Source organism: Anopheles coustani, chromosome 2, assembly GCF_943734705.1.
Source record: "Anopheles coustani chromosome 2, idAnoCousDA_361_x.2, whole genome shotgun sequence".
Classification (NCBI taxonomy): Eukaryota; Metazoa; Arthropoda; class Insecta; order Diptera; family Culicidae; genus Anopheles; species Anopheles coustani.
In genome coordinates this window covers 93,285,417-93,310,280 of record NC_071289.1, presented here as the reverse complement: position 1 = coordinate 93,310,280, position 24,864 = coordinate 93,285,417, and the positions used below count along the sequence as shown (strand labels likewise).

Genomic DNA, 24,864 nt, shown 5'->3' with positions numbered 1-24,864 from the left:
AGGTTAGTGTCACGTTTACTATGTGTTAAGAATATTATGTGTATATATACGTTTTTGAAAAGCGAACAAAAAGAAATTACAAAAATAAAGATAAAAATCGTTCACGAAAACACAACCGACTCTGGGTTTAATTTTTTTCAATTTTAATGACACAGAAACAGCACAACCCATGGTCTATATTTTCGATTACTTATGAGGCAAAAAATAAAGATCTCCTTCCCATACCGGGAATCGAACCCGGGCCTTCTGGGTGAAAGCCAGATATCCTAGCCACTAGACCATATGGGAGATATATTTAGACGCTTCATCTATGCATTCGGCTGCATTGGGAAAACAAATACATGATTGACAATTTAATATAATCATCAAATATAATTGTATGATGATTATAAAGGCCAATATTCACTACAAACAATAGGCCAAGTTTTCATTATGCCTCGTTCCTCCCTCAAACATCTCTTTTACGGTTAAAACAGTTTCTGCGCAATCATCATTAACGACAATTATGTCCATATGATTAGAACACAGTGTTTTGAGATCGAAAATTATCGTTTAGTTCTATTCTCATATTTGTTTGATTATAAACATGCAACAACGTCTGATTTGAAAACCCGTTGGTAAAAAGCTGATTTGAAAGCTTTCAGCATAAACTTGCGAAGTAAACATTTGTACTGCTCCACGCTGGAAGCTTTATTTGGTTCTATCCACCCAAGACGCTTGCAAAAGCTTGTCTTTGCAATTTTTGAAAATCTACGAAAATATCTACGACTCTCTTAAAAGTGGTGGATAATTAACACAATAAACACAAACACAAGAATAAACCCAAGAGTAAAAGCCGGATTAACCGTTAATTACAACATAAATTCATTTTATTGTCGATTTCGTACGTATTTACAACTGTGCTGCTGTAACATTATCTTGTTCCCATTTACCATCAGACTCAGACATGCTTTTGCAACATTTCAACAGAACTTACGACTATGATCATATTTCATACGATCCCTAGTTCGGTGCGACTTAAGCCTAGCCTAATCACTTAGTGCGTATCGGATCCGTTTGAAGTTGCCTTTTAGCAATGATATGAAGTTTATGGTTTATCGAAACCAATTAGTTGATACGGTTTATAAAATGTTGCACGCTACTTCACCATCTACGTGAAAACAACCCAGAATGAACCTTCCTCAGATACACACGCGCCTTACGAGCTAGTAAAAATTGTTCGGGAGAAACAAATGTCCCTAACCAGAGGCACAGCTAGGGACAGCTATCACAATCATGTTGCCCGTGTGTCCCTGGAGACACAAAGCACAACGTGCCCGCCACCATCGATTCAGCTTGACTACCTTCGACTATGTCCTGCATTCGTTGACATATCTGGTGTCGCAACAGGGTGGTTTCCGGGGCCATCCGAGGAGGAATCCGATTTATGCAGGTCCGATCAAGAGCCATGGCAGCACTACAACGACGACGGCAGCCAGGCATGTGGCGCACACGACCAGTATGTTTGCCAGTAGGCCACTCGGGTCACCTCTCCGCGGTACGACGCTGTCCGTTATAACCGGTTGGTCTTCGTGGGGTTCTTTGGTAAACTCAAGCACTTCCACATCGCAGCGGAACTTCACCCTCGATGACTCCCGGCGCCAAAACATATGGCCAGAGTTCCGGCGGTCCAGACACCACACCGGTTCCGAAGGAAGGTTAGCTAAAAGGCGCCAAAATAACTCATTAGAGGATTTTATGATCCTAAAGCTAGATGTATTCTTACTCACCTTGTATAGTCATGGTTTCCATGCGATTGTTCCAGTCCACAATGTTCTTATTCTGTGCTCTCGATCGCAATGGTTCGACCGTGCAAATCCTCTGAGCCTCCCACGAAAACAATTTTGTGTTATCGATGTTATCGATTCCAACGTCTACGGGGTAGTGACGTCCGTGCTGCTTCCAGCAGTTTAATCGACCTTTGAACGTTCTCCGTGTCTATGGTGAAATATGTGCCTCCCTTTCGTGTTTCACCGAGACGCGAAATTTCCGATTTCGAGGGCTAATTTCGTTGTGCCACGCGTCACACGCCTCCGAACCAAACCGGCAGCTCCCTTGACGTCCAGACTCGCTACCCTCCAGGGAGCCGGGGGCCGATTCTAGCGCAAAGCCTAGAGCCTATCAAACCAACGATAAACCCGGGTCTAGCGGCCGACTTTTGGTAGCTTAAATTGCAATTTGCTGATAGTGATGATAGTGAAGGTGGCCCTGATTCGCCACACCGACGTTGCTATTTCGATTCGACACCGATAGGACTCGTTCAACAGAGCACTTGCAAACAAGGCGCAGTTGATGACTTTCAACTTCAGGCAGGTGATTGTTTCTGCAATTGTAGAAAAAAAGGGAAAGAGGATAAATAAACAAAATATTTGCACACGTCGTAACCAACGCTGGAGGTATTCATCAAAATAAAACAGTACTCTCAAAAGCGGGGAGCATGTTTACCAATATCGTTTGAAAGGTATTTAGTTCACGATCTTCACACCAGCTATCGTTATGTTTGTCTGCAACACCCTTCTCGACTTAATTTTCCAGCGTTGATGTTTTTAATAGCTCACAGCATGGAAGGTGGAGTATAACTTGCTCGCGAATATGTCTGTGAAGAGTGTTCGATTATCGAATGTTACTTGACGATAGACGAGCACGTGGTGGCGAAGAATGTTTATCGAATAAAATATAAAGGAAAACTAAATTCGTTAGTATAAACCAGACAACCCCCCTTATGTACAATCGAAGAGGCTTGGTTAAAACTTCTTATCACACGATTTCAACCCTGATGACGTCATGCCACAGTCGCATGACATCTGCTCAAACAACGGCATCATCTCGTTGGCATATTTACGAGGGAGAAAAAAAAAGAACCAACATTCTCCACATCACAAGACACGTAGCAGTAACAGCACAAGGTATTACTTCCGGCGTCAACAATGTCCGTTCGTTGATACCGAGTAAAGATAAAATTTAAAACGCCAAACTGCCCATCAGAGACCCAACCCGGTACGTAGTTGTTTGCCAGAACGCAATTTATTCCGGACGACCTTTTCCATACAGACTTTCTCTTCTTACTTAGCTCATCGCCATCGCAATTTGTCCGCGTAGTAAACGTAGTAGTAGCTCGCCTGCTTATCATTATCGTGCTATATTTAGTAAGCTATTTTTCATGCGGTTCGTCTCGAGAGCAAGACGTGTTTTCGAGGTTTTCTGTATAAATAAACAGCATCGACGTTAGGTAACCTGCAGCAAGCGCCTTTGGCGTGATTTTTCCGGATTTGCGCTGTGTTTCGGTCTTGTTTTGCTGGTCAATAATGTAGCTGTATTTAATCAATATAAGAGAAATATTGTGGGATTCTGCGTTAAAACTTTCGTCTCACAAATGCATCTCCCGTATTGTCTAGTGGTTAGGATATCCGGCTCTCACCCGGAAGGCCCGGGTTCGATTCCCGGTACGGGAAAAACTACTTTTTAATTTTGTTTTAGTGGTTAGGTTTTCCTCAACCAACCAATTCAAAATAATCTTTCAACTCCTTGCCCTCCTATCATATGAAGAGTGCCTGTTCTAGTTTTCCACTTTTTTCAAGTGTCAATTTAACATTTTACGTTTAACAACGTAGCCTAGAAACAAGAAACATTCTCCATAAACACATCACGAACAATGGACGATTACGTTATCCCCCACACTTGAGACTAAAGGTCTCGGCAGCTTGTCGTTATCGTTCCTTGTAAATAAAAACGTGCAACTCTGGTGCATGTTATTAACATTTTCATTGTCACGGCGAATCGTGACGAATTATCGTTTGTGACTGACGTACTTCTGATACCAACACGTAGCTAGTCAAAATCGACGAAAAATGGAAGAGAATTTTTGGCACCAAGTTACGAACGGCATCCATCGATTGTTTAACTTTCGTTTTCCGATTCATACACAAGCGAACATGCGTATCGATGGATAGCACTTATCGGTGAAGTGCATTTGGGGCAGGTCAGGGCCATTATGCTTCAACAGCAACGTTGTTGCATCGATCGTTAATAATGCCATAGTTTTGAAAATAATTCCAACGGACCGGAAAGCTTAGTATATCGCGCGAGGACACACTAAGTGAAGACATTGGTCGCTTTACTGGAACATATATCCAGCGTTTATTCGCGGGGTCATCGTCGCACGTTGAACGCGGCTGCGTTCGCAATTTAGTTCAATTGACTAACCGACACGATCAGCTAAAATGTGACCATCACACATGGTTCCTAACGTTGGTCGTCGTGCATTTGACACAAACGCGAAACATTCGGTTCCAGTTGCTTGACTTGAAGTTCATGTAAAGGTATTGTTTGCTGTATGTGACGTAGGAAACGTTTCTGGTTGATTAAGATTTACGCCGTGATTTGACCCAGATCTCGCTCAATCGCCACTCGATGAGGTTACTTGAGTTCAGTGGAACTAAAAATCAAACAAAATTATCAGCTTTGTCGTTTCTATCAAAATAAATTTTACAGAGTTTCTAAAGATTGCCTACAGTCTTTGTTATAATTCTTGATTTCTGCATTCTTGAATCGGTTATCAGGTGCACGTGGGTGGCACTTAACCTTCTGTTTTCATTAACATTCATGTGGTAGAAAAAAAAAGTATAACGACATTCCTCTTGGCGCGAGTTAGCCATTATTTTCAAACTAGATGGAATCGATTACGGTGAAATAGCCAAAAGGGCATCCTAGCGCAGATTATTGGAGATAGCACAGCGAAACGCGATTGCCCGTGTGGTCCAGCCAATGGAGTTTGCTCGCTCATGTTTATGTTTGATAGACACTTTAACGTAGAAGCCTGACGGTGGCTTGCCTTTTGGCTTCATCTACCCCACAGTGTCGACCCCAGGTCGTGATCGTCAGCATAATCAAATGACTGTGTACTGGTTTGCTCCGTGTGCGCCTTTTATACAGCTGACTCAAAGCCGTAGATGGACATCGGAGCGATCGCAGCTGACCGGACGTTGGTAATTACGAATTGCGAATGCGAACCCGCGCGAGAATTACTCGCTGATAAATAATGCAAACAAAGTCCCACGAGGCTACACAAACCAGGCAATATTGTTCGTTACGTAAACATTGGAACCGTCTCTGAAACACTACTGTTTGCTCTCTGTAGTTAAGTAGTTTTATCCAAGAATCTGAAAACCTCCGCACATTGTAAGAAAGCAACCGGTAACCGGGTTGAACCGGGTGTAGGTACATCAAATGTTCACTTTAATTTTGTGATTTAAAAAACGGCAGGTGCAGTGGTGGTTCTTAGATCATTCGTTCAGACGATCAACTCCTCCGTGGCGCTCCAAATTTATCAATGACACGACCATCAATGCCTTCGCCACGCCACGCTTTTAGTTTTTTTTAAATCTTTTTAACTGGAATTTGGTGTCAGCAAACGTTGCTTACGTCACGCACCCGTACACACTGTAACACATGGACGCTGCGAACGATCACCATTGGCGCGTGTTTGTGCGAGCCCTCTGAAACCACACGACTTTTCGGTCGTTGTTTCGGTCTGTTTGTTTTGTTTTGTGCTGTTGTTGTCGATTTCTATTGGCTCGATTTGTTTAACCGTGCCTCTGCGTACAACAGGGTCACCACACACCACTACGACGCAGGGATAACTGAACAATCTGGGGCCCTTTTCGCCGTTTCACCCGTGGCCGGGTTATAACTCAGCAGAAAACCGGTTATTGCCAGCAACTAACTTTACCTTCTTTTTTCCCTGCCAACACCCGACGGCACGGCACCAACCGGGAACAGTTTGCAGTTAATTTATCAACCGGCTCTCGAACCTTTCGGTGGCGCACTTTATGCGTTACTGCAGGTTAGTGGGCAGGTCACACAACGCACGCCGATGACCGGAATACGAACTGCATTTGCATTTGCCGACACGCACCACCTTTCGTTGCACTTGCACTGCGGTTGACTTTTACCTGTGGCCGTTAGCTCATTTCGTGAATTCGCCCCATGCAGGTCACCACGGAAAGTGGTGCAGAGTCAATCACGGTTCGGTATTTAGAAATCAATTAGCAAACACACAACCACTTCCTAATGCTCTCCGTGGTCCGTCTCGTCGTTTCTCAAATTACGCATCGCATTTTTCGGGTGCTGTTATCTCGCGCGACGTTTGGCCAACACTGGCGAATGCTATAACGCGCACGTACGTAAACGCCACACTTTACGCTCCAAAACTACGAATCCGGGCACTTCTCGTCCGAGCGACCGCCAATACAAAACTGCCACGACCCGCGACAACCGGACGACGAGACTTCACCGTCGAAGTCGAATGATTGGAACATTGGAACAACGCGAGATTGTGAGCCGCGCGCGTATTCGCGAGGTTTGTTTGTATTTGCAGCCAACCCCCTTCCCTACCATCAGCCCACGCTGGTGGAGGCCCCCACTTACGACACGACGCACACACGAGTGATCCACGTTACTCGCGTTGTTTTCAAACTACCACCACGTTGGATCCGCGACTTAAACCCCTAAATATGTGCGACTTTTTTTTTGTGAAGATCCCGAGCTGCGGTATGCTGCGATCATCTCGCGGATGCCGTTTGTGTATGGGTGTACAATGTGGTTTGATACTAATCGGGGATACCTGCACAATCTGTTACTACTACGAAGCTCTTTGTCTAACGTTAGAACACCAAACGCGCGTTTGCACTTGCTTTAAAGTTCAATCAAACGGATGACGAGTGCATCATCGATCGAGTGCAGCCCGTATGCACCATGTGTGATGCAGGCCGTGTGTGCAGGGCGAACAAAGGTTTCACCGAAGGGCATACAGCTCGAGCTGCACACATGGTATGATGGTGCGGCGAAGGGCATCTACGACTACTACGCAGCGAGGGACGGATTCGGAAAGGGTTTGATTTGAAGATCGCCGATTAATCGCCGTCTGGCTGATCGATCGAGTTTGGATAGATGTGGAGCCTCAATCAGCCGTAGATGGTTGGTTACTTTGTAACTTAAATTGGCAACACTGTCATTTGAAAGGTGTGCATTCGGGTATCGAGCTCCGTGAGCCACTTGAAGCACACATAGTGGGCCAGCTATTGAAACGGACATCCAGTGGTTCGCAACAGTCACAGTATTTTGTGTTTAACTAAATTAAATTTCTATGTTAAAGTACACGGATTTCAAATGTCATGTCTGACGAAAATATTTTAAGTTCTCGGATAATTCGACAGGAAATATCAGATGTCAATTGAATATGAATTAGGATTCAAGGTTATAGGATTAAAATGAAAATTTATTGTATCGAACAGATTAGTAATGAAACATGTGATGATTTTTCTCACACTCCATAAGACCATCAATGTCTTACTAATTTATCGGATTCGTGATCTCGATTTGTTACTCAGCCAAGGTTAAATCGTACGGGTGGCGATTGCGTCTTAATGCTATTTGCACCTGCTCAATGGTTTCTCCCAAAGTGTTAATCTCGTACTTCAAATGTACTCCAGTCAGCAGTCAATCAGCAGGTTAGTGACAATTGGCTTCCAGTTATTGCTGGTGTGAATCGGAAAAGTCGACTTCACCGGCACTTTACCGCGTGCCACACGTATCCACTTCGTATGTTCGTGGCGTCGGGGCCACACGTGAGCTTCTTGCATAATTATGCGCCCGAAGAAGGCGTAAACACACAACCATTCATGGCACCGGAAACCCACGCCATGGTGACCGACGCATCATAACCCTGAATATAGAACCAAGAACGAACGCTAACCTATAGTCGATATCCATTTGCAAATTGAACCACGTGACTGGCAGGCACACAAACCTTTTGAAGTTGAACGATGAGTTACTTCGTGCACCACGTGCATGGAACCATGTAGCAGTATTAAGTGAAACAACTTTACACTGGCTCAGAAAACAGGAACGGCTCATCGGGAGATTAAGTTACACAAAACAGGATGACACCGTACATGGAGTTGTTGGAGGCTTTGTCGCGATTGGAAATCAAAACCTAAATATAACATCTTCTCATACTGCGGTATCAGCAGGCCCCGGCACACAATTACACGAATCTGCCCATAGCGCTGATTATGTTTGACGTCACCTTGGTCAAGAATATTCGAACAATGTGGGTCAATGACCATCAAACTAAACGACAAAATTAACATTACGATTACACTGTAAAGAAGTGTTTAGATGAAGTCTGTCCCTTAGTGCTTTGAAGAAAATAACGTTCTTCACTCTAGATCGATCTTTATTACAAACTTAACGGTTAGTCAGGGCAACCTATGGTATATCAGGCCCTTTCTTTGTCTCTTAGCGCAATGCTCTGTCGATAATAAGCGCTTAATATTACGGTAAAGTACAAAACGGCTTAGGAGTTATCAGACAATTTGCCACCGTTCCGTCTCTTTCGGCTCCTCTTGGACGGACTAGAAGTGGTCGACGTCGGTGTCGCTGTGGTGCTGCTCTTCTGCGTCAATGACGCAAGTGTCGTCGGAGCGAGTGGAGATGCTTGAGGTTGCTGCTGCGGACGGCGCCCGACCGTCGTCTCAAAGATATTGTACGGGCCCTGGTTGAGGTTGTAGCTGTGCTTGAAACTTTTGGCTTGGGTTCGCTGGGCTGCCGTCACCTCACTGTCGTCCAGGTGGCGTAACTGCGGCAACAAGCTGATCACAAACAGCCGGTAGTCGTTGTGCTCGAGCGAAGAGTTTCCGTTAAAGGATGAGGTGGCACCGGGGTTACCCATCAGCGATAGGTACTTCAGTGATGGACAGCACTCCCGGATGCGGTAGATCCAGTTCTGCAGGTTGTTTATATCACAGTGATTGAGCCACAGGAGCTCGAGGTTCGGGAGCGAAGGCAAACTGCGCTCATCTGGCCGCAAGTTTTTGTCCAATATCAACGTGTTCAGCTGCCGGAAGTGTGTCAGAAACGAAAGGTCCCTAGAAGAGTGAAAATGAACTGGTTTGTATCTTAATAATAAGTTCACCCTCCCTCCATTCTTACTTAATCTCATTGTAGCTTAAATCCAGTATCGTCGTAGTGCGGGAAAACTTTTCTGCGATCTTACGAGGGATTTGTGATAAACGCTCGTAAGCCAGTGACAATCGCTCTCCATTCTGATCGTAGTCATCGGAACGGCTCGAACCACTAGAGTGAGGAAGATTCAAACGTGTGTTAAGAAACAGTCCATGCGCCATCCAATCTACGAATCGTACCTTCCTGCACTCTTTACCGACATTGCATCCGATGACCAGTCGTAGCTCATATACAGCTCATCGTCTTCATCCATCGTGGAGTAGTTGTCTACGAAAAATCTGGAAACATAATGCAGAGAAGATCTCGTAAGTCTCACCGGACAATATTCTTCTCGGAGAAAGAGCGGAACAATTTGTTTTGTGATAAGGATGGCGCAGGCGACAGAAATTTGATGCCTTCCGATGCCACTCAACCGTGAAATGGGGTTAGGCAAACAGGATTTGTTCCGGGTAATGTTTGGAACTAATCAAGGAACCGACGGACATTGATCTCAAGCGTACGATTAGAACAAATTTTAACAATGATTCACTTTACATCATGGTGTCACGATCACTCCGGTTTCGGTACACACACTACGTGTTTCCTATTGGACCGCAGTCAGATTACAACTGCAGGTTCTGAATCTTCCAACATTGCAAGAAACCCCCCCTCGGATCCGACATTCATGACTACGGGAGGAGTTGTTTCTTTTTATTTTATGAAGAATCTGAAGATGTCACAGAAAAACGAGCAAACGCGTAATGGCAAGATAACGTTCATTCGTGGCGTAGCAATGTTTACCAGCTTCAACAATGATTAAACTTAAGCCGGTGCTACTTTAAAACCGGAGCGTGGAGGTAATCGTATTATGGAACCTCTTCAGCTGTTCAGCTTCTCTACTTGGTCATCCATAACGCGGTTGTTCTTATCTCAGACGAACGCGAGGGAGGAAATTAAACAAACAAAAAACCAGAAGAGAAATCGTGTCTTCCGTTGTATTTCACTTTATCAAACCATGTACGATATGCTTCAAAACGTGCATCATATTTTCATCCGTGATAGTCACAACATATTTTTCACTTTTCCTTGAATCGATTTACGTTCGCACGACTCACAACAGATAAGCAGTAACCTTGCTCCAATCAGTTTGTTTCAATAACAGAAATGCATTATGCAAACAGATTGGTTGAAAATAAAAAAGAAAGTTTAATCAAATCACTAACGATTGCGTAAACTGCAAATTACAACAGCTTCAACGTATAATACACGTTCATCAACACGCTTCTTTTTGTTCACAAAAGAAAATGGATCCGTCTTCCATTGCATCGTGTGATTAGGTGCATAGGTGATCGTTCCTCTCACTTACCGCTCATTGTATCCGATAGCTTGCATTATTTTGTTTAACAATTCAATAGCCCGTTCGGTAAGTCGTCGAATGTTTCGTACCAGTCACTTTAATATCATCCGAACACGTGGCTTTGCTAAACGCTCCTATTTTCCCTTTCTTCGTACAAAAACTAGTAACACAAATCAAACGTTCTAGCCTGGGTTAATAACAGACGTTATTCTGTTTTGTTTAAACTGCGACAGAGACGCAGGAAGTCGCGTCCGGCCACTGGGCGTTCTACTGATAAAGTGACGCAGTTGGTCGATTATGACGCTGCTGTGCTCCCCGTCCTCTAGCAGACCATGGGACATACGTTGGAGAGCTCCTGTGGGAAACGGCGTACACTTGTTGGAGTGTAATCGATACAGTGTTCAACCTTGATTCCAGACAGTTTTAGATTATGTTTGTATAGTTTCGGTCGCATACTTTCAAACCGCAAATGAAACCGTACGAATGCGATAAGGATTCGGTAGCGTTTAATGCCTTGGCCTCTCAGTGTTATTAATTTTGAATAGGTTCAAAAATTGTACATTCGTTCACAATTTGTAAAAATTTTGCAAAAAAATTAAACATTTGAAAATAAGGAAAATCACGGTAAAATCCAAAATGAAGCCTCCCCAACCGAAATCGCTATCGTGGCTACACTATTTGTGAGCGGATGTACCTAAAAGGTATGCAACGGGTGAAACAAATGCGGTTGTGTGAACCGTTTGAATTGAATGTCTCGTTAAATTAAAGATTATGGTTATTCTGGAAAGGATGTACAACATGAACTCTCTCATGCATTACTTGCATGAGTTTATGAAAATTCGGCTACGCATTCAACCTAGGGGTGCAGTATGAGGGGGGTGGCCATGGGGCGCGCCGCCGTTTCAAACTAATTTCTTTACGCTGGCCTTCTTCCCTTGTTTGACCGATTAGTTCAAATCATTACAACTTCTAACGGACATTCAACGGATCAAATATTCAAACTGAATTCATGTATCTCCTATTGCATAGCTTTCAGGCGCAAAGTGGAAAAAATGAGACTAGGGGGCCTCATTTGGGATTTTACCCGGATCGGAAGAATCGGATTTAACGAATGAATCTCGTTGAAAGATACCCAACTCTAGCTTCAAACTTCATCTGTCAATCAGCTGTCGAACATTGTTTACATGTTGAAAAAGCCGCAAGTTTTGTGCTTTTATTTTACGTGAAAATGAATCAATTTGTTCGTGGAACTTGCGAGGATATGTGTCCGAAATCGGAAATAGACCTGTAAGTACGATAGTTTATCAAACTACCATGTTATGTGATACATTTTATGCGTTCTTCATGCACCACAGACGGATCCGCGAACGATTGGTTCATTTCTTCGAAACAGAAGCGCCCGGCATTCCCGATCGGCATCGAATGGTGAAGGAATTCAGTCGATCCGCCGCCGACAGACGGCAGCCAAAACCATGGGAAATACGAACTCCTAGGGCACTGATGGAGAGCTTGCATTACCTGCTTACCATGTATGCCTAGTGAAAATGTCTACGTTGATCATCCAAGATTAATCAACCGACATCCTTTTCCAGAGTGCTTACGGACTCTCGGCGTCCTTTCCACCAGCGGTACGAGTTCATATTCGATCGGATGCGTGCCATCCGTCAGGAAGTCGTTATCCAGGACCTTCCTGCAGCGGAGACCCTTCCGCTTCTTAAACCGATCGTCCGTTTCCTCTGCCTCAGCGCTTATCGCCTCTGCGAATCACCGATCAGTGAGTTTGATCCAAAAATATGTTCTCAACACTTACAAGAATGCCTTAAAAAAGTGCTCCGTTGTCAAGAGGAACTAAGCAAGCTCGAAAAATCATTCACCTGGGAACGCTTCGAAATGGAACGGCTGTACTTGGCATTTAACCTCGGCAGTGCGGAAGCTACGAGCTGGGCAATCAATCGCCATGGCACAGTTAAACCGGAACTGATGCCCCACATAGCCGCCCAATTAGACTGCCTACGGGGAAACTTCTTTGGTGCAATACAACGCATGTTTCGCTTCACTCCGCTCGAGGCGGCCGTCGCGTCGTTGCAGCTTCCCACATTCCGACGCCGAATACTGCAACAGTTCTCGATCGCGTATCAAAGTCGTGTGCAAACGGTACCTCTCGAATGGCTCGAAACAGTTCTCCATTACGATATGCACGAGCGTACGTTCCTGCCGGACGACTGTCGCCATTACAACATTCAGATAGTACCGAGTGACAAGGAAAACCGCGCCTGGGCAGTGAAATTCGAGAGGACCCAGTTCGACGCGCAGCAGGCCGTGGTAAGTTTGTACATTTTTATTGATTCGCTCCGTGGTTCTGAGAACCTCGGCCACGACCGCTTCTATCGTCAGTCTGTCGGCCAGCAGTACCGTCGCTTACCTGCACATCAATTTTAGATTCCACCGAGAAAAAGTCGCTTCATTGACGACGCGTTGGAACGAAGCGGAAGTATTTCGGATGTGTTACTCTGTGATTTTTACGGCTAAAGTGAAGTTGAGAATTCGAGGAAGCCCCCTACCCCTATCTTTCAATTGTTTTGATGCTAGATTGTGTGATGGTCATCTTTATTTTTCTCTCTGGTGACATAATAAAATTACTTAGTACCGACAAGCCGAATAACAAGGTAGGATTTCGTCTCTAACTGTAGATTGTACTCCCTTTTCCTCCTTTTTCCTCCTTTAACTTTGTGCATGTAGCGGCTGCGATCCGGCACCGCTAGCACCAAGTGAAACATTCATCCTTTTCTGATCTGATTCATATCACGTTATTCTGTTAAAAGTTTCTTATGTTAACATTAGAAAACAAACAAAACAAAATGATTGCACCAACTTTCCCAGCCGTGTGTGCGTGGAGAAACATAGTTTTAGTCTGTTTATGTACAACTTCTGCTCGACCCGCGATGCTGCAGCTAATTGGACTAATTCTACTGGCACATAAACATAAACGAACTAAAGCGCGAATAGTGGATGATCCGTCTTGAAAACGCGACCTTTCATTCGATCGTGGAGTGAAACAAAAGTGACACAAGCACCATTGCGGACGTAACTAACGACCAATGGTTGATCGCCGGGAAAGAGGCACTGTTACGTGGGTGTTTTCGGTCGTTAGGATCTTTCGCCGACTGACTTCCGACGCCGGCGGTCCTTGTCGGAGTGTCAAGTTTGTTCGTGTCCACATCCTCGCCCACCTCCGGGGGTAAATCTTTGTCCAGGTCGACCTCCTTAATCATTTCGTCGGTGTTGAAGAGCACGATCCGATCGCCGAGGGGTTGCACGGGACGGAAATTGTGCGTTAGTCGATGGCCTTCGTCGTCCTGCAGTGCTCGGAATGCTTGAACCTGGGAATAAATTAATGTCTCGATTATTACCCGGTTGATAATCGATCGTGATTGTTTCGTAATCCAACGGTGACCATTTGAAGTGTTATCTTAAATACGGATTATTGCCGACTCATCGGTGCAAAAAGCCATCGTGCCGTAAACCGATAAATGTCGGAGTAAAAATAGAATTTTCTACTAATTAATACTTCATAGTGATAATGGCGTAGAATCACATGTCTCACACCGATCCTTCGTGTGATCGCCTTGTAACCCACGTTCCCAAATTAACAACGATCATCTAAGATCGATAGCGACCGAATCCAGTCATCCGCAACGGAGCATGCCGTGCCGTGCCGTTCCGTGCTTACCTGTGCGTGCGATAGCAGTATAGGTTCCTTGAAATCGATCCACGTTACCACTTCGCTGCAGGGTGGCGTCGTTAGCGATCCGTTGTATGTGTAATAATGCAGCAGATCTTCCGCGATCAGCTCTTTCAGGGACGGTGGAACATCAAATCGTGCCGACTGATGGCTTTCGGTCACGTTACCAAGCAGGTCGATGAATTCGGCGTACATCGGGTTGTCCTCCGGGGCAATTTCAAAAAAGAACGCCAGCACCGTCAGCCCATCCCGATGGTTCAGCGCCGTACGAGCGTTCTGATACTCCTGCTTGAAGAACACGATATGCAACTCCATAGGAAAGCTATCAGAGTAAGGAGGAATTCATTGCGGGATTTTCTCTAAACGGTTTCGTTCGAATTTAAAAGAAACTCACCGATGGTTGTCGATCATGTCCTCGCTCCCGAACGTGTCATTATCACCCCAGTGGAAGTGCAGTTGCGAATACTCGTACACACCGGGCAGTGGCCCGCCGGCCACCGTTGGAGTTACTTCCGAATCCATGGTAACGAACACTACGAAACGGGGAAGGATGGTGGAAGAGAGAAAAAGGCGGTTGAAATTCTCCAGTCTCGACTCTCCTCCGCTAAACGATGATCGCGTCGGAATTAGCTCGTCGCGTTTGAGGCGCTAATTTCCCGAGCATGTCACGTTAAGCGTGATCGCTATTCTTCTCGCGACAAAAACCCGCGTCAACCGGCGGCCTTCGCCCACACGACGCGCAGTGCAGAAACACATGCTTAAGTCCGCTCGGAGGCACGTGGCGAGGGTCCGGACTGGAATGAGAAACTAGTGGTGGGGTTTGGCTGCCGATTTGAGGAATCGATTAACGTACTACCTCTGCACCGTTCGAGGGCACTTCTGTCGCACACGTAAAGTCCGTATCGTTCGTCTGTCCTCCGATGTTCCTTCTTAGATTTGGTGGTTATTGCTCTTTCAATGGGATCGTACTTATTATTGATGTAGGGTTATTAATTCCCATTCAAAATTCTAAATAATATCTAGTACCGAGTATAGTTATTTAAATGTAACATTTTTAAAACAACAGGGTCGCGTAGAAGGCGTTTTATCTGTGACTGTCTTATCGTTAGTGAGTTCGACTCGACACCCAGCTAAATGCGGCTAATTAGCCTTCACACATACGGTAGTCGCCTCAGTAAACTTCTGTCCTAACACCTAAATTTTTAAAGGTCTAATTAGTTGTTGAACCTTGGGCAGGAAACCGGTTCAAATTTTCCAACCAATTTCCTACCACTGACTGCGATATGGCGCAATCAAACTTCGCTAGAGGTCGTGAAAACCACATTTCATTGGAAGAAGTCACTGCGACCACGTGTTTGTCTTGGTTTCAAAATTGGCAAAATAGATTAACTGGGTTGGAGTGTTGGTTAGATTGGTCTTCGTACTCACCTGTATGCCCGTTGTTGGTGAGATTGGTTTCCTTCGGTGCGACATCGAACCCGTGAAACACCAGCGGCGGCAGATTGACCTTTCTCACGTACTGCGAGTTGATGTTGATCGGGCTTTGGTACTTTCCGGAGCAGGAATTGAACTGTTCCCCCCAGTGCGACGGTCCTGCGATGGGCGGGTGAGGTGGACGCGTGTAGGAGAAAATTGAACAAGAATCAATCAATTTAATTTTCCCTTCTTTTCCAGTCCAACACCGCACATAATCCGCGGAATGAGTAGGCGGGGGGAAAGTACACATTCCCGTTGAAAACCCACTTCCATGGATGGATTGGATTGCGATCAATTATTCATAAACTGAATGCGACACAACTGGATGGGACTGGCACAATTTAATTATCTCCGGTGCGCAGGTGGTGTCGGAACATGTGTGTTTCCGCAAAACGTATGATGCACCTACACCTTGCCACCTTTGGAGCTGGTTGATCGGGTTGTGAAAGCTCTGTGGTGCATGTGCCGGGTGCATGGACGATGGGCACATCGATATACTATGCAGAGAGAGGGATAGTTACTTCATTTAGTGATTAGTTCACTGTGGGACCTTGACTTCCACTAGTAGCACGTCATTCGTTACTACCGTATACAAACATAGCCAGCACGAAAAACGGACTACTAGACTGCATGATGAAGTCTCTAAAACCCTCCAGGGGACTAATGAAGCTTGCGTCCACTGTCAACACATGATTGCTTTCATTACTGTGTCTACTACGATCTACTGGAACCCGATAAATCCTCTGGGTGTATGCATGTGTTGATACTCAACGCAAGTGGAATTAGAGTTTAATGAAATAATTGCATTTGTCATCATGGACTGGCGTAAACCTCCGCGAAGGAGGAGAGGGAGTCGTGGACGATGGAGAAGACACTGTTGGTTTTTAGAACTATAATGCTGCACGCGGGATATCGTGATGAGGGAATGCCTGCCTCACGCCATTCAGGTCGTGCGTGCTTAAGGCGCATTGGAGCTGCAAGAAAACCTCCACTCTACGGCACAAGTTCACTTTGATCTTTATCTCGTGCTGGTGGAACCGGGAAGTACTATCATCAGCAGTTAAACTTACCTTTGTCGCCATCATAACCAAAGTCCTGTGCGCGGGCAAACGAACAAACTGTGTGACGAGAAACAAAGAGAAAGGCAAACGGTTAGTGGATGAAAGTAAAGATCGTTTGAAAATGCAATCCCCGTGGTAGGGGAGTTCACTCTCTCTGTCTTTCTCTCTGTGTAATAAATGTCAGTTTAGGAATTATGGTTAAATTGTGGTTAGGGGGTTGATGGATGATGGATTGTCGGATTGTAAACACTCCGGATGACAATATTTCATGTGGGACGGAGCGTCAAACATCGGTTGTTGTGTAGCACCAACATATGCATTGCATGCTACCAGAGGGTTTTATGTGCCTGGTGGCGGTCACGGCTTTAGCATGTCGTACCGCATCCAATTTGGCATCAACCTATGTCTCTCAGGCATGTCGAGGAAGCACGGTCGTACCTTTGTTTGGTTGGCTGGTTGGTCACCGTTCCAAGGCTACACTTCTACACTCCAGGCGCCTATAGCCTTCGTGGACGCTTCATGGAGGGATGCAGATGAAAGGGGGGAATGTACATTGGATAAATTGCACCCGCAACCTGCATCGAATCTGAGGCCATGTCAGCCAACCCGGTCAACATCTGGCGATGGCAAGGGAGAGAAGTGCAGCGACCACAAAGTCTAAAGTGGCAACATCGAAAGCTTGGTCTTCTCTTCGTCTCTAACCAACAGCACCTTCATCGCTTCCAACCGTACTTTATTTACGCCATGTTTTTTTCCCCCTCAGTACTCCGAGGCTTTGAACTCCCAACTTCTTCGCGAATTGAAACCACGACAACATTGAGTTGTTACATGTTTTCACCTCCAGATTAGACCACGATCCTAGACTGTGTCCGCTTTGGCCAATGTATTTGGTTAGTGTTTCGATTGGAAAACCCAATTGAACTTACTGATTCAAGCCACCACACTCACTCGCACGAGCTCTCCCCACTGTTTGGTGAAGCAATTTGCATGTGAAGATCGCAGTCTCGTGTCAATGGTGTAATAGGATCTCACCCCGTAATCGTCTGGTCGAGTAAATCTAGATTCATTTGACCTCCGACAGAATGGAAACATAATCTAAACTCACTATTGTCGTCCGATCCGAGATATCCGGTGTAGATGATCTCCGGTTGAAACCGCACGTGCCAGACGTGTTGATTTCGACGGGGGTTTATTGATTTAATTGAGAATAATAAAGGTTATTCCCATTGGCAACGCCTTACCCGGAACATCCTTATATTGCCTTTCCCTTCATGGTGAAATAATCCAAACTGGAGTTGTTGAGCGATGTGACTTTCGGACGATCATGTGTGAACAGTAAACATTTGCCAACGGAGGTGGAGAAACCGAAAATAGCCTATGATTTCATATCTCGGACCCGGTGACGTCGAAGGGCCAAAGTCACGTCAGATCACATCGTTATGTTTTCACAGTTGCGCGCAGCTTCTCCTTCAAGTGCAAGATCAAGTGCAAGGGTATGGCGCATGGGGAAGCTGCTGTTAGACGCACCATCCCCACTACTGCTCCTCCTTGCATTACACTAATTGACAATTGTCACCCAATCATCGCCGGGTGCATCCATCCAGCGAATGCAACAGTTATTTTATGTCCCATTAGGGTTGGTTGTATTTAGCTCATCAGACGCTCAATTTTCCTCGAGAAAGGAAACCACGGAGCACTAACCGCTACCCGAGAGTCGGTGGGTGACAATTGCTTGTAATGACGAATTATTAGCGCAATTGACACTCCATCGTCGGCTCTTTAAAGTGATCTCTCTATCACGCCCGCGTTCGCTAAATGGAAAAGGCTGACGGCGTTTCCAATCGGTCTCGATAGCCCCCGGGGGGGATACGGGTTTGAAATAATACCGATCAGTGTCACTCACCATTTCTCTCATCACCAGCGTGGGGCTTTTCAACCACTTGTCGTCGTACCCATAAATCAGCCTTCGGGTCGCTGGAGATTTATGGGAATTGTTGCTGGGAATGCTGGTACTGGATTGTTTGGGAACAAAACGTCAAGTAGATCACTGGCCCAACCAGCACCTTGCAAAAATTCCATCGACCCTCACGAACCATTAACAACACCCCTAGAACGAGCTTCAACCATCCGGTTACCCCGTGGGCCCCATTTTCTCACCATTGTTGTGAAAGCATTCCACCGTTTGTCGGACGATTTGTCACCACCATCATTCGGTTTCCTTCCGGCCCCTCGTGCTGGGGGGGAAAATGGGGGGTTGAGGTGAGAAAAATAAAGCAGCGATGCAACCGTGATTGGTGGGGTCAAGTAGCCATTTGTTTTACAGTGGTGCAGTAAACGATGCATATGGGACACACGGGGTTCTCTCACTCACTGGGAGACGTCGCAAACGACAAAGTAGCCGACGATCGAATCTCTTATCAATCGCGCATCAAAAATGCATCACTTATCGCTTACGTCTTACGATGCAGGAAGTCCTCATTCATTCCCCGCACACCGGACGAGCTGTTAATGGTGTGTTCGTAGCTCACATGTGAGAAGAATCTTGATTCGATTGAGGGAAACTACGAACGAGGAGGAACTATCGTTTGACAATATTCAAATGTCTACCAAACGGAGCACGATAAAGTATTTTTCATTTCACGGTGAACTTCTATACCTTCGTTGCATGATTTATTTGCCCCCTAGCTCCCAATTACAATAATTTTTTCGCTTATTAAATTGAATTGTAAGTGGTACTTTTGCAACCTTACCTTCACCGATTGTTGGCCTTTTTATACGCCGGTTGCGGTTGTGCCTTTTTTTGAGGGTGGAAAACGTCCTTGGAAAACCGTTCATCCATATTTCGTTGTATTGTCACTCAAACCATTGTCCAACCCCGGCTCGGTTCTGGCCGGTAGCATCGCCCACCCCCGGAACAATTGCATACGGTGAATCGATACATAAATATATCTCTTCATTCCGCATTTTTCCTCCATACCATAAATGTCATCCCACATTCGTTTGCAATGGTGGTGAATTTTTTAAGATAACCATCAATGCATGCTCATTTCCGTACGTCCATCATTTTCCCCCTGGGCCTCCCTCCATTTTTAAAATCCACCTCATTCGAGTGTCTCCATTCAGAGCTTAATGGAGGCTCGTGGATGCAAGTTGGAAAAAAAATAAACAAAAAACGGAAAGGAAAATTGAATCTAAAATGATGGTCATTCGGCGAACACAATGTTCCACCCTCCCCCCCCCCCCCCACGACTGTGCCGCAGAAAATGGGCACGAAGATGGAAATAGTGAAATGATTTAATGTGTGGAAAACGCTACTTAACCTTCCGCCGCGCAAGTTCAATGTCAATCCGAAAACCGTTTAGCTTTTACATAAGTTGGACAATTTAGCCTTCCGTTTGTTTGTCCGGTAGTGATGTTTGTGAGGGATGAGAAATGAGCCCGATGAAAAAACAAGAACCCTCAGCTGACAAGGCACGCGAATCAGTAAGACACACCCGGAAGTGGTTGATTAGCTTCTTCGATGCGAAGGAGGAAAGCTTGGAGATGCAGCTGCAACGGAAGACACTTTTACCATTTGACCGATCACCGGTGGAATTAACGATCACAAACAGGAGTCTTTTTACTAAATGACTCGACCATCAAACACCATTTGCGTCATCACGCTGAAGTTTTGCATTTAATGACATTCATATTTTACATTAATTGCCAACCAGAGTTGCAGCAAACGAAACGTCCTTGCAGTGGAACATTCAAGTTACATCTTTTGCAAACCGGTAGCAACTGGAAGGATCTGCCGTAAACAAACATCGCATTCGAGCTCGTTTATCTTCTTCCCTTCTTAGTTTCGGACAGAATGTGAAACTTTTGTAATCTCTTCACTTTACGGTTCGCTTTGGGGTGGTTCTTCGTGATCAATCCTTCGATCGCCCACACCCAAGCTCGTAAAAGATCAAATTTGATGCTTTGTTGTCTAGTCATCATCCTATTTGTAGGTCAAGTTCGTCGTTTTTATGCTCCTGCAGTTCCGATAAAAAGTTTATTTTTGTTCAATATCATCAACTCGTAAAATCCACGGATGCGCTGGCAAAGATAATGTAAGAACCAAGAAACAAAAAACATAGACACAAAATTTGGACAAGTCGTTCACGTGATCACGTGGGTCAACCGGTCGGCAGCTTCATTTCCAGTATGCGATCGTGCGATCGTATGAATATGTATCGATCGTTTGGCAGGAAATGACGCCCGGGAGTGGTAATGACCACCTCTCTCTCTCTGTTGAGAAGGTGCGATAGTTATCGGACTGTTCTGTTTGAATGTTGCTACGTCCGATTAAACCCATTCGAATGGTTTTAATGATCATACATTGTACAAGATGGAGGCAAGAATTGTAGTCTCCGGGAACGTGAAAGGAAATGTTATTCACCGTAAAAATATTAGATCATTCGCAGATAAACGTGACTGGGAAGTGACTATTTGTACATGAAACAAAATGTGTTAAACTTAAGGATTAAACATCTGATTTGCATTTTGTCTCCCTTCTCGATTTCTCAGCAGTTGACGATAATTGATTCTTCGAACGCTTTTGAAAAATCAAACGTTCAATCAAACACTAAATGAATCACAACCAAATACGGGTAATCTGTTTCTCAGTATAAGTTTCCTTTTCTAATCTATATGCAATATTATTCTATAGGCCTAAACCGAAGGGAAATGTCACCGTTGCACCTTTAGATGGGTAGGAGTACCATTCAAAAACAGCTGATGCAGGTTCTAGTGAAGACAAGAAACAAGTGCACGTTTGTTACCGACTGCAGCCCGACACAGATGAAATACGATCGGCAGTTAGACCTATTTATAGGGGAAGAGAATGCCAAAATCTGGGCCTCTTGTCGTTCTACCACCAACAAGAGGTTCGACAACGTCGTCGGAAGTGATCGTTCTCCGCTGTGGCAACAGGCACAACAGGTAGTCCGAGGTCTCCTCCTCATCAGCTGATTATGTAAAACTGACTCCCATGAGGACCTATCCTTGGAGTTCGGGCCGGAATGAAAGACGATACGGTGAGCTGGATGGGACATCGGAGGGTGTCCGTAATTCCCAACCCGATCGCCAGATCCCAGACGCCGGACGTGCGAGTGTGTGTGTTTGTCTGTATGTGTCCACACGGGGTATCAATTGTGTGGCGCGGCGTGCAGCGTCTAAACTAGGTTCAATTGAATGAAATTTTTGCACGTCCTAAATCCGGTCACCAGATCCGGCGGTGGCGGTGACCATCTGCCAAGCCGGACGAAGCAGAAGATATTCTCGGCCTGACCGCCTGACCATCGCCGGTGGTAATCGTTGCGATTAGTGAAGGTTAGTTCTGGTCCAATAGCCCAATGGCCGTAGCGCAAATCCGGCTCAACCCAGACTACCTCCGCTCGGTTCGAGCCACTTTGTAGAGACATTCGTTTCACCGATGATCTTGAACCACGAGGTAGCGAGCATCCTCCAAACCTTCCTCGGTACGCCGTATGCTATTTGTTTTGCAAAACGGACATCATTTTACCGGCTTTGGTTGTCTCGGGAATGGTTGTACCACTGAACGGAACAGAAATAAAACTACAACGCTCTGTAACGCCCCGTGGAATGGCGGGATGGGAGGGAGATGGGATGGGGTGTTAAATTGGAAAATTACCTGATAATACCAAAATTGATGCGATTAGCATAACACCGCCACCGGAGCGTGCAGCCGGAGTGCTACCTCTGCTCGTTTTGCCGCCTGCGTCTGCCATTACTTGTACTTTTTTCGGGTTGTCGTCCGATTGGAGTGATACGATTAATAAGTATTTCGTTTATAAATCTCTTAGACCTTAAGCAACGGACACTTGCTGCTTCTGAGCCCAACCGACACAATGGTACATGCCAAACAAGCTGATGTTTTGGTACTTTAACTCTCGGTAAATATTTCCAGTAAAAATGGACCTTCAGTCGTTATGAAATAATTATCATCAAATTATTTCTTGTGTAACTTTTGTGGGTTGAAAATGTAATGCAAAACGAGCCACTCAGTGCAACGGCACCACCCACGACGCGTTTTACAGGAACAAATATTGCACGCACATCGACACTTTCACTCGCGCCGTTTGCCGTTCGATTGGCAATCGTTCCGACGATCCGTTCTCTGCCGAGTTTTTCGTGGCAATTGCAATACGCGAACTGCACTTTTCTCACCTCATTACGTATGCTGAAGGTTTTTCTTTTCCTACTGCACCACCACACACCGTACTCACGGATTCTTCGCGAAAGTCAGCGTATCGAAAACCAATCACCACCCGATTCCCGGCTCGCCTCGTTATGTGGGTGGCCTTTTTCCTTCTCGGTCTCGGTTTTCCACAAGCGGGTGGACGTAACAGTTGGACACGATCACCCACCCAAGTTCCACTAGACGCGACTGAAATTGGGACCGTTGGTTACTTCTCAGGCCGTTGGCTGCTTCCTCTCCTGCGCAAAACCGTGCGTCCTATCCCGGCGACGTCCAGCAAAGAACTGAACGAGACTGGCCGAAGCGCGCGGTTGATAAAAGTCACGCGCAAAGCTGTGGATACCCGTGTCGGTCTGTCGGTGCCGGTGTTGGTTCTGATTCACACGTGTGGCCCGTCTCGTCGTGCAGCAGGCCAGGATGTCGCACTCGAGCGAGGATGTTCCGAACCTTCCGATTTCGCACTCGTTACTCTCCAGCTCAAGGAGACAACCGACAAGTTTTCCTCTCCGACCGTCCATGAAAACAATGTCTGCAGAAGTCGGAGCTCGGCATGGCACACTTTGTTGCACTTGCCGATGTGATGTATTGTGTGTCGGTTCGTTTTCTATTTCGCCAAGCGACCGTACACCGAAATGTTAGTTGGGCCAACTACCTCTCGCAACGAGAACAAACCGATCGTGATGATTTGAGGATCAGAATGCGTTTCTTATCGAATGGTTGTCGGCGGAAGCATTGTAATCTGGGAGTATGCAATGATTTATGGGTGTACTTCCGAAAGTCGTCAAATGTGCTGCATCGGTGCACACATTCTACCGCTACTCCTAGCCGTCTGAAGTGGTTTGTCGTCCCATGATTGTAGGAAAACAATGCTTATCGTACAAACAGCTTCTTCAACTTATCACCACCGATAGGGCATGCTACACTTCCGGAAGTTCAAACAAAACTGCAGCTTGTTTCGACCGATCTGCACTGTTCAATGTCAAGCGGTTTCTGTGTTTGATTACATCATGCGCGGACCTTCCTCCTTTTTGGGATAGTTCCCTAAGCTAGAACTACGAAGCGCACCTTCGAAATCTGGAAACCCAACCGATCTCGGGGGTCCACTTCGGGTGGCAGCGAAGTGTTTGTGAATCATTTCGTCACTCGTACCTCTTCACGCTTTACAGGTTTGGCCTTTGGAGGGATCTGCCGAGAGGCCAGTTTTGTTGCGGAGTTGATAATTTGTTTATTGATCTTTCAAATCATCATGCGTGTGACGTGTTTTTGGCACGAAACTGGAGCTGGTGTGGGATCGATTGTGGAAAATTGAAAGACTAAATATATTGGCATAGCTTGCACTTGTTTGAAATACTAGTTTTTACCACTAACAGCTAACCGCTTGTCTTTAATGTAATAAAAAAGTAAAATTTTCACATGACTGACATTTTCACATCCGTACGCAGTATCACACGGTGGGGTAAATTGTCGGGTGATAATTTTTATTTCAATACCAACTCCGTGCTCCTACACCTTCAGGTTCGAATTAAATTTCGATCAAGACATATACCTCAACAGATGTATCTAAATAACCACCAACAACATCGCTCCCCAGTTACCAACCGGCGGTAAATAAAATTCTCCAAACCTTGGTTTGTGCTTATGACAATCGATGGTAAAACCATATCTTCCCTCATGGGGGGATTTGGTTTCCATTGGGCTTGGCACGTCGCGGAACACTCTCGTCGTGGGGTATCCTCTTCATTGCCTCTGCTGACCGATGGTGATTTATTTTGTTTTGTTTGCGTCCCTTTCCCGCATCCGACCACAATTTCCACGGTTTGCAGTGCATCATCACCGTCTCAAGATTGTCTTCGCCAAAGCGCATCAATCGCTATCCTTGCTTACATTTTACGGCTTGAGAAGAAGAGGTGGCGTGTTTGGGACGGCGACTCGCTTGTTGGCG

The 24,864-nt window shown here is 45.5% G+C and overlaps 4 protein-coding genes and 2 non-coding genes across 7 annotated transcripts; 2 read left to right on the top strand and 4 right to left on the bottom strand.

Moving 5' to 3' along the window:
* Nucleotides 1-216: 216 nt before the first annotated feature.
* Trnae-uuc (transfer RNA glutamic acid (anticodon UUC)) lies at nt 217-288 on the bottom strand. The gene has a single exon. It is a non-coding gene; the product is annotated as a tRNA-Glu (tRNA).
* Nucleotides 289-863: 575 nt separating this feature from the next.
* On the bottom strand, nt 864-6,190 carry LOC131266681 (uncharacterized). The gene is made up of 3 exons (XM_058269284.1): nt 5,768-6,190; nt 1,770-2,362; nt 864-1,702 (listed from the first exon to the last, which is right to left on the bottom strand). The coding sequence occupies exons 2-3, from the start codon at nt 1,789-1,791 to the stop codon at nt 1,425-1,427; spliced, it is 300 nt and encodes a 99-aa protein (XP_058125267.1). The 5' UTR covers nt 1,792-2,362; nt 5,768-6,190; the 3' UTR covers nt 864-1,424.
* Trnae-cuc (transfer RNA glutamic acid (anticodon CUC)) lies at nt 3,420-3,491 on the top strand. The gene has a single exon. It is a non-coding gene; the product is annotated as a tRNA-Glu (tRNA).
* Nucleotides 6,191-8,231: 2,041 nt separating the features above from the next.
* LOC131266669 (leucine-rich melanocyte differentiation-associated protein-like) lies at nt 8,232-10,683 on the bottom strand. The gene is made up of 4 exons (XM_058269270.1): nt 10,409-10,683; nt 9,243-9,341; nt 9,031-9,174; nt 8,232-8,966 (listed from the first exon to the last, which is right to left on the bottom strand). Exons 1-4 carry the CDS (start codon nt 10,432-10,434, stop codon nt 8,396-8,398), a joined length of 840 nt encoding a protein of 279 aa, XP_058125253.1. The 5' UTR covers nt 10,435-10,683; the 3' UTR covers nt 8,232-8,395.
* Nucleotides 10,684-11,568: 885 nt separating this feature from the next.
* LOC131266662 (germinal-center associated nuclear protein) lies at nt 11,569-13,431 on the top strand. Of its 2 annotated transcripts, XM_058269265.1 has the most exons (4): nt 11,569-11,686; nt 11,755-11,928; nt 11,992-12,721; nt 12,839-13,431. In XM_058269265.1, the coding sequence occupies exons 1-4, from the start codon at nt 11,628-11,630 to the stop codon at nt 12,926-12,928; spliced, it is 1,053 nt and encodes a 350-aa protein (XP_058125248.1). In that variant the 5' UTR covers nt 11,569-11,627; the 3' UTR covers nt 12,929-13,431. The 2 variants fall into 2 exon arrangements, with proteins under 2 accessions (XP_058125248.1, XP_058125247.1); XM_058269264.1 differs by having other exon boundaries at nt 11,992-12,961.
* Nucleotides 13,432-13,434: 3 nt separating this feature from the next.
* Nucleotides 13,435-22,452, bottom strand: LOC131265360 (carbonic anhydrase 7). The gene is made up of 6 exons (XM_058267619.1): nt 22,356-22,452; nt 16,688-16,735; nt 15,570-15,734; nt 14,536-14,674; nt 14,130-14,463; nt 13,435-13,779 (listed from the first exon to the last, which is right to left on the bottom strand). The coding sequence occupies exons 1-6, from the start codon at nt 22,450-22,452 to the stop codon at nt 13,435-13,437; spliced, it is 1,128 nt and encodes a 375-aa protein (XP_058123602.1).
* Nucleotides 22,453-24,864: the final 2,412 nt, after the last annotated feature.

Excerpts from the sequence above, each read along its gene's own strand:
- LOC131266681 (XM_058269284.1), bottom strand. The coding sequence starts at position 1,791 with ATGGAAACCATGACTATACAAG. Across the intron at positions 1,703-1,769 it reads GGAAACCATGACTATACAAG|CTAACCTTCCTTCGGAACCG; the intron begins GTGAGTAAGAAT and ends GGCGCCTTTTAG.
- LOC131266669 (XM_058269270.1), bottom strand. The coding sequence starts at position 10,434 with ATGCAAGCTATCGGATACAATGAGCG. Across the intron at positions 9,342-10,408 it reads GCTATCGGATACAATGAGCG|ATTTTTCGTAGACAACTACT; the intron begins GTAAGTGAGAGG and ends TTATGTTTCCAG. Across the intron at positions 9,175-9,242 it reads TCGGTAAAGAGTGCAGGAAG|TGGTTCGAGCCGTTCCGATG; the intron begins GTACGATTCGTA and ends TCCTCACTCTAG.
- LOC131266662 (XM_058269264.1), top strand. The coding sequence starts at position 11,628 with ATGAATCAATTTGTTCGTGGAACTTGCGAGGATATGTGTCCGAAATCG. Across the intron at positions 11,687-11,754 it reads CCGAAATCGGAAATAGACCT|ACGGATCCGCGAACGATTGG; the intron begins GTAAGTACGATA and ends CATGCACCACAG. Across the intron at positions 11,929-11,991 it reads TTGCATTACCTGCTTACCAT|AGTGCTTACGGACTCTCGGC; the intron begins GTATGCCTAGTG and ends ATCCTTTTCCAG.
- LOC131265360 (XM_058267619.1), bottom strand. The coding sequence starts at position 22,452 with ATGGCAGACGCAGGCGGCAAAACGAGCAGAGGTAGCACTCCGGCTGCA. Across the intron at positions 15,735-16,687 it reads TGGTTATGATGGCGACAAAG|GACCGTCGCACTGGGGGGAA; the intron begins GTAAGTTTAACT and ends CGCCCATCGCAG. Across the intron at positions 14,675-15,569 it reads CACCAACAACGGGCATACAG|TGTTCGTTACCATGGATTCG; the intron begins GTGAGTACGAAG and ends CCCGTTTCGTAG.